The sequence below is a fragment of the Rhipicephalus sanguineus genome, chromosome 6, assembly GCF_013339695.2.
Source record: "Rhipicephalus sanguineus isolate Rsan-2018 chromosome 6, BIME_Rsan_1.4, whole genome shotgun sequence".
Classification (NCBI taxonomy): Eukaryota; Metazoa; Arthropoda; class Arachnida; order Ixodida; family Ixodidae; genus Rhipicephalus; species Rhipicephalus sanguineus.
Genome location: NC_051181.1, coordinates 119,189,890 through 119,198,036, shown reverse-complemented (window position 1 = coordinate 119,198,036; position 8,147 = coordinate 119,189,890). Strand labels below are relative to the sequence as shown.

Below are 8,147 nucleotides of genomic sequence, written 5' to 3'. Positions count from 1 at the left end.
TCTTTGTACAATATAAGAATTCATGAAAATACCACAATGCGTTTATTTCACTTCACGGTAAGAGGGACACGCTGATTGGTCAAGAAGATAACCATGAGGTACAGACATGAACATGAATGCGGGTGCAAGTCGGGCGAGCAGCGAAATAGAGACAACATAATTGTCAGGATATGTGGTGCAAAACAAAACACATGGTGTTCTCATTTGACTATCCCGTAGGCTGACCATAAATACCTTCTAAACAGCCAGACCACAAAGCAAGAAAACGGGTGAAAAACACCGCGGGTTCTGACATGAGTACATCAGGTGTCATGTCATCTTCCCTTTAGCCTACTTGTGCTTGCCGTAAGTGTACTCAACCTGTTTCCCAATGGGTAGACTCACATCCGTTAGCCACGAAAGCAGCCGTAGCGGGAGCCACAAAACTCCCAGCGGTTGTGGGAACAGTGAGTGGCGGCTGATGCTCGGCTGAGGACAGCGTACGCCCTCAAAGGGGCAACGGCAGCCGCTTGAAGGTTGCAGCGGGCCACACCTTAGAGGCGGGAGCACCAATGGCGACTGGAACGGGAGCAAAGACAGCAACGGGCGCCGCAGCTGCAAAGGCATTCTCTTCTCCACCGGTATCTTCGTTATCAACGTGAGGTCCTATGGGTCCCATCGGAGCGTTGATCCCCACGCCGGCCGGGCTGGAAGCGGCTGTGCCGTGCTCGTTGGTGGCAACCATTGCGCGAAAGCCGTACTTGTCGGCGATATAATTGACGATGCGCACGCGGCCATCCGCGTCGTGAAGGCCGTATGAGCCGACAGTGTTGCCAGACGCGTCGCTAGACTCCTTGCGCCAGGATCCGCCCGTGGAGTGCTTCTCGTCGTAACCGAAGTTGTAGTTGCCCCATACCTGCGAACGTATACATGCGTGCGTGTGAGGTACACGCAACGCGCGGGACATGAGGGCTACAGACACCGTTCAGCCATGAGATGAGTATCATTGCATCATGTGAGTAATTTCACGTGGGTCACACTCATAATATTAATAATTGTTGAGGTTTTACGTCCCAAAACCATGAAATGATTATTAGGCACGCCGTACTGGAGGGCTCCGGAAATTTTCGCCATCTGGTGCTCTTTAACGTGCACCTAAATCTATAGGTATATGTGCACGGGCCTATAGCATTTCGCCTCCATCTAAATGCGGCGGCCTCGGCTGGGATTCGGTCCGGCGACCTTCGGGCCTGCAGCCGAGCACCATAACCACTAGACGACCGCGGCAGGCACGACACATTCATGCATTATGGTGATCGTGATCCGGTCTCACAACATGACTGGATCACGAGCACAATATGAGAAATACAGCTCAAGCGATAGTTTAAAGGGACACTAAAGAGAAACAATGAATTGGTTTAGATTGATAAAGTCTGCTCGGAGGATTCTTGTGTAGTTTATTTCACCACCATAGGTTTATTATTAGCTTTAGTTCAGCTAATTATTAGTTCAAAGTTTCATTTTTAAATTTCGCGCCGAACTTTGTAATTCGTGACGTAAAACATTTCAAAGAGCATTTAACGTATTTTGGCGCCACTGGCTCGACGAAATTTCCACAAACTCGTTTTATCAAGTCTCTAGCCCCCTGAGAGGACAATGTACTTCGATTTAACCGATTAGGAGCTACGTAGGCCCAAGCAGGCGCCGTCAAAAATGTGACGTCACGGCAAATGGTGCGGGAATTCCAAGGTGACGTCGCCACCTGTATTTTCTTTTTGCGCGTTTTCTCGCTTATTAAGCGTCTTCTCGCAGCAAGCGTGGTGTTTTTGGTATCGTGGAAGACCACTTTACTAATGCGAGAAAACTCGTTTTGCTCTTTAGTGTCCCTTTAACATCGTTTTGCCAACGTACGTTGCCTTCGGGAGTGGTATTCTTATAAATTGTGTAAAAGAATCTAATACGAAGTATACTATTACAATACTGACATTGCAATGCTACGCTTACACAGGGCGACGACTTCGCTCACATCACTGCTTCGTTGGTGATAAGCCCTGCCAAGACGAGGCCATTGCATAACGACTACTTGTAACGCCGGTCGTCGCTCCTTCAAGTGCCGGCAATGGCACAGATATTTGATTGTATGAACCTGAAGATCCCACTGTCTTGTTCTGTGGCAATACCTTATGGTGGCTGCATGAAGTCTGGCGTGTTGAGCTAGCCTTTCATGTCTGAGAGGCTAATAACTCAACACAGGCAGCTCTGGATGATTCTGTTGCGCTTAAGTATATCCTTAAAAGCGATGCCTCCTGGAAACGTCACACGGCGCGGGCGTGTTGAGCGTCAGTTAGCAAGTTCGCGTGGCGTAAGTACTATTCGCGGTGAATAGGTTCCTTACATCCTGCGTCCGATGCTGCGTAGAGACCGCTGCTTCAGGAACGTACTGTACTGCACCAACCTGTGCAACGGCCACAAGGGCGAACGCAATGACGACCTGCGAGATGATGAAAAGACAAGTGTTTAGAAGAAAACAGATGAAAAAATAAAATAAAGATCGCTGGTTTTATCCCCTTCACCTTTTATCATTCCCGCTCGAGGCGTCCGCGTTTAACGCTTGCGTAACTGCCGAAATCAGACACTTCAGGACCGGCGTGCGCTCCACGGACTACCGCTTTCATCATTTTCGTTGTTAATGGGGAGTAGTGAGATAAAATGGTGTGATGTAATGTGAAGATAGACGCATGTCGCTTTTTGGGCCAAGCGTGGCAGCAAAAATCTTGCAAGTCGTGTCCGGCTGCGCACAATCGATAACTGAGATACTTGTACGAATAGCGCTTCGAATGTACTCAGCGCCTCTTATCCCATAATTGTAGTGTCTTCCGTATGGCTTTGCAACTTGAGATTATTGGCAGCTTGCTCATGTCGTATACACGCACAAGCGAACCACTTGTTGCTACTGGCTCTTGAAAAAATCGATAGTGTCAGTTAGAAATACGCTGCTACATTATCGGTAACAAAAAAGACAATTTTGTTGTAAATTTCAAGTCCCATTAGACGACGCGGTAATCCACAAAGAAAAGTGTAGGTGGGCAACTGTAAAGCGGTGTTAAACTTAATGTGTTTAGTAAATCATTCTGCCTTTAATCAGAACTAACTAGAGAAATGAACTCCATTTACATGCTGTACGGTGGAGGAGCTGACGTGAGCCCTTGCACTCTGATCAAGCAAAAACATAATGAGTACCGCGGCTGTCTGGGTGACACTAATCATAATTTTTAAAACCGGTGCAAAGGAGACTACACATCTGTCGGTTTGCACGAAGTCCTGCTTTTATGTAGCGTGTCGTGTGAATTGGCAGTATCCCAGTACCTGGTGCCTTTGAACGGTTTAATTAACCACGTCGTCCATGCAGACTGAAATATGCACCTGCAACCCTACTGAAACGTTCCGTATGCCAGTCCAATAATTCCGTATGTTTCCGTAAGAATCTTACGGAAATATATGGAAAACGTATGGAAAATATACGGAAAACATATGGATTCCGTATGCAAACATATGGAATTATTGGACTGGCATACGGAACGTTTCAGTAGGGAAGTCGCATGAAATATGCACCTGCAAGCCGCTAGTCACGAATTGTAGATATTTATTCACCTTATTGCGAAGTTCAGAAACCTTAATGATGGCTCTCTCTCTCTCTTCCTGTGCCCTTGTCAGTGCGGTTGGCTGGAAACCCTTCTCACTAAGTGCAACCAACTAGCTCAGGCAGGCACAGTTCTCCGAAAGCACTTTTCTCACACATCAAAAAAGTGGCATTCTTTCTTTTTTTTTTCCTGGTCTCCAGGCTTGCAGTTTTGTATGCATCATCTTCCAGCTTTCTATAGATGTATATTCTAAGAATAAAATGCGAGTAACATAGATTAAATGCATGTTTATGAATGTGTTTATGGCGAAGTGGATACCCAGTTTTTGCTGGAAAAACTTGTGAAGTTTAGCTCACAATTTTACTTTTCTTTGTTGTGATAAAATACCAGGGTAATTGTCAATCGATAGCCCTAGTGCTGGCGTAAGTTACGTTTGTTTTACGAATATTGTTCCGAAATGGGTTAATTTCTAGAAAGCATTTACGACACTCGAATTCTTAGTCATCTTCGTAAAACGGTATTACTACGATTTTGCTATCTTGCCAACTGTGTAATGCATCTTGACTGTCAATAAGAAAATCTTTGCTCAAAATATCCCTGGGAGCGGGTTAGGCATAGTACTTGGCGGGCTCAACTTGAGGGTCGTCCTTTCAAAACCACTAACGCGAATAATCAGTGGCGAACTTTGCAACCACGAAAGTTTAATTCGCTCGGTATCAATCTGCTTGATGATGTAACAACACTTCTTGGTCATCGGAAAAACAATCATTATTCTCACCTTCATAATTGTCGTGATGAAGCCGGTTACTCCAAATCGGAACGTAGTCGCCGTTTCCAGCGCCGAACCCTGATTGCTGGCCCCTTATACGAATAGCGCACTGACGTCACAACCACCCTTTCAGCAAATTCGTCGATGAAGGAAGGGCAAGACTGGAAGAGAAGGCGATGAGATGGTAGTTCAATTTGTCTACACACCGCACCTTCAATTACACCGTTAGAGCGGGCCGCTGATCACCACCATATCGCCAGCTCATTGAAGCCACAGTATAGTGGTGCTACTGGGGGCTCTTCCCAGCAAGGCAGTTCACCGGCGCCCGCCATCGAGAGAAGGAAATACGCCGGAAAGAAGGATCCGGTACTTCCGTGCGCACGAAGCTAACGGGCTTTTCACTGCATACTGTATGACCACTACTGCCGTCACTATGTACAACAAGGCACACACGGCTAGTGGCCCGTAGGATCTTGGGAGAGGCGGAGCGGAGGTGCCTGATGCAACTACCGTCTCCACCTCAAAACTAAGCAGCAGCGCTAGTCGTGGTGAAGATTGAGGTCGCTGGCGCGCTAGCCACGCGCCGGCCTCAGATGGGCATCGCACCGGGCAGTTTGCGAGGCCGGACTTTCTCGCGGCTTCGGTCAAGTACGGGCATGTATTGTTATACATTTGTGATTAATTATCAGCTCGAAATTGATATCCGTGTGTATGTGGTATGTGTTGAAACAGGAATAGAAATCAACGAGGAAGAGCTAACGAGGATTAGTCGAGCGCGATTGTATATTGGTTTTTATAAATGTGAAATGTGGTAGTATCGTGAAATATGTAGCGCGTCGCTTAGTCACTCGTAGGCATTCGCATGGACAAGTGATAGCGCGCATCTTTACACAAAAGACACACACTTATGCGCATCAAGACGTCTTTTAACCATTGCTTCCAGTAGAGTGAACTTCTTTTCTTGTTCCTGAAAGCAAATATAATGAAAAACATCTCGGAATTATCGAGATTTCTTTAGTACTGCTTCTTCAAGTTTCAATAATCCAATTGGCTGGTATACATTGAAGTAACGTTGGATCTAACTTTGTATTTATTCACGGTCCTCGATATATGTTAGAAGAGAACATGAAAATTTGGATAGGTAATTTCTCTCTGCTCACTCTAGCTGGGCAGTTCAGTGTGAGCGGCGTAACAATCACTCGGGACTCAGCACCAGGCAGTCATAGGTGAACTAAGCGCTAGGAGGTTTGGTAATCCGTACTAACGCGGAACTGTGCGAAAAAAAAAAGAAAAAAAAATATAGGGACACGAATGGAACGCAGGATGAGCGCAGACGGATCACTGCTAACCCAGAGCCGCATCGTAAGCGAAGATAGCGCCGAGGAAGCACCGTACTCCGATGACCAATAGAGCTCGCGTGTGCCTTTGTCTAAAAGCGATGACTCAGACCATGTCGACTTCTTCACCGAACCGTGGCAATGCAGCAATGAAACTTGATTAACTTTGACTACTTTCGTTTTTATGTCTTTACCCCATAGTTCTTTGGTGATATCATAATGTTAAGAAGGGCGACCACAATGAACGAAACAAATTAAAGCTGGTTAATTGCAAGTTCTCGATTTCAGTCTCGCGGGTTTTCATTCCCGGTTTATTAGTATCCTGGTAAGTGATATAGAGCATCAATTTCCTCAGGCTGCAGGTTGGTGCTTGAGAAACCACTCCTGATACGAGAAGATAAATGCTCATAACCGCATGTTTCAGCACTGCGTTATTTGCAGCATAAATATACCAGAGGTGCCTTTTTAGGGAAGCGCCAAATCTACGTTGTCGTCCCACGAAAATATTCTTGACATGTTGCTACTGGTATATTGTAAGCACCCAACTTCGGCAAGTGAAATAATAATTATTTTCGAATGTGTGCATTTCTGAACGACCTTTACACAGCCTAACAATTACTCCTTTAACTGTCTAGCATAGGAATACATGAAGTTATACTGCTTGCAACACAAGCAGCGGTAGCTCCCGCGTTTTCCAATAATCTCAGAGGCACCCTTCTTCTTATTTTCTGCAGGGTACTTGCCACTCCTGTCTAATCTGCCAACGTTTGTGTTTGCCCAGGTTCTACGAGAATCAGCACGCTTAATATAGACGACCTCCGCCTCGCATATATTTTCTCCCGCGGAAATCATCAGCGCCATCAAGCGACGCTCCATTCAACTCTTATAGTGTCGTTGACAGGCGAATTCTCGTTTCCTTAGCAATTGAGGTACGGAATGAGAGAGGCCCAAAGTGATTCTCTTCTTCTTCTATAATCTACGATTGGTTTGCTGCGGAAACAGGTATGCCTGGCTGCGGACATATATATCCCCGTCGAAGGTCGTCAGTGAAAGCGTGACCCGCGCGATGCTCGTATCCCGCTACTGACCGGGAGTTCAAGGTGATGCCCGAATCGGGGCCAGATACATTGGCGTGATCCTAATCACCGGACAGACTCTGCGGACGGCTCGCAGGCTGACTGAAATGAGCCGGCAAAAAGAAAAATGCTGAAGCCGTAGATATATTCAAAGGAATGTGAGTTTTCCTTGGTCCCTGAACACCTGCATGTAAGCAGATGCAGCCTGTGACAGCTATTTTTTTTTACCTCTTCTTTCCAATTAGTTTTCTGCTCAACGCGTGTTTAGATACACTTCCGAACCTGCCTCAGAAAGGAGTTATGTAAAACTATGTAAGGCTTCTACGAGGCCACACATAAAACCTGGCCACGGTATAATTAACTCGTATACTGACGAAAATCTGTAAAAGGACATCTTTAAAGGGACACTAAAGTGAAACAATGATTCGATTTAGATTGATAATTTGTAATTTGAGAACTATAATGTCGTCAATTTCACCACTATTGGTTTACTAATAGACGAGAAAATCAAGGTCAAAGTTCCATTTTTAAATTTCGCGGCGCCGTAATCACTGCGTGTTGCGTCGCGGATTTCAAAGCGTATACTTACCGTATTCTGGTGACATTGGCTCATGAAAATTTCCCGAAGCTTTGTTTAAACTTAGTATGCTGAGTTTATGGCTCCCTCAGAGGGCAAAGTACTTCATTTTTACTGATCATGAACTACGTCCGACCTTGTAGACGCCGTCAAAATCGATGACGCCACGGCGTTTGGTATGAAAAATTCAAGGTGGCGTCGCCACAACAATTTCTTTTTGTGCTTTTTTTCTTGCTTACCAATCATCTTCACGTGGCAAGCGTGGTGATCTTGGAATTGTGAAAGAATAAACTACTATTATGAGAAAAATCGTTTCTCTCTTTAGTGTCCCTTTAAGCTGACTTGAATAGCGGTCGGCACCTCACTGGAGAATTGAGGGCCATAAGTTTTATTGGGAATTGACGCGAGCATAAACCAGCAGCCATATAGTACTCAAAAATTGCACCTGGATGAGTCTTCATTAGTCTTACGTAATGCTAAGGTATCCTCGAAGGACGACGAAGACAAAATTTAAACCGAACTTCTAGGAATGATAATTGTCGAGCGCATCGGGCGAGTAAGTGACACGACCGCCGAGTCCCCGGGCGGACAAGTGACGTCAGGTTTATTGGCAGCCCTTATTATTGAATCCAGTACATGCCGCGCTGCCATCTGTCAGTACTCTTGTACACTACATAAATCATACAGCCATCTAGTGGTACTGCCGTACACTACAATAATGATAGCTGGTGGCCGAAAAATGCAACAATAACATTGTTACAAAAATGT

The 8,147-nt window shown here is 45.6% G+C and overlaps 1 protein-coding gene across 1 annotated transcript; it reads right to left on the bottom strand.

Annotated features, from left to right (window-relative positions):
- Nucleotides 1–394: 394 nt before the first annotated feature.
- On the bottom strand, nt 395–4,404 carry LOC119397501 (cuticle protein 14-like). The gene is made up of 3 exons (XM_037664925.2): nt 4,399–4,404; nt 2,375–2,470; nt 395–895 (listed from the first exon to the last, which is right to left on the bottom strand). The coding sequence occupies exons 1-3, from the start codon at nt 4,402–4,404 to the stop codon at nt 488–490; spliced, it is 510 nt and encodes a 169-aa protein (XP_037520853.1). The 3' UTR covers nt 395–487.
- Nucleotides 4,405–8,147: the final 3,743 nt, after the last annotated feature.

What these genes read in the sequence shown, in the direction of transcription:
- LOC119397501 (XM_037664925.2), bottom strand. An exon ending in CGCAGCATCGGACGCAGGAT is followed by an intron (nt 896 to 2,374) that starts GTAAGGAACCTA and finishes ATACGTTCGCAG; the next exon opens with GTATGGGGCAACTACAACTT.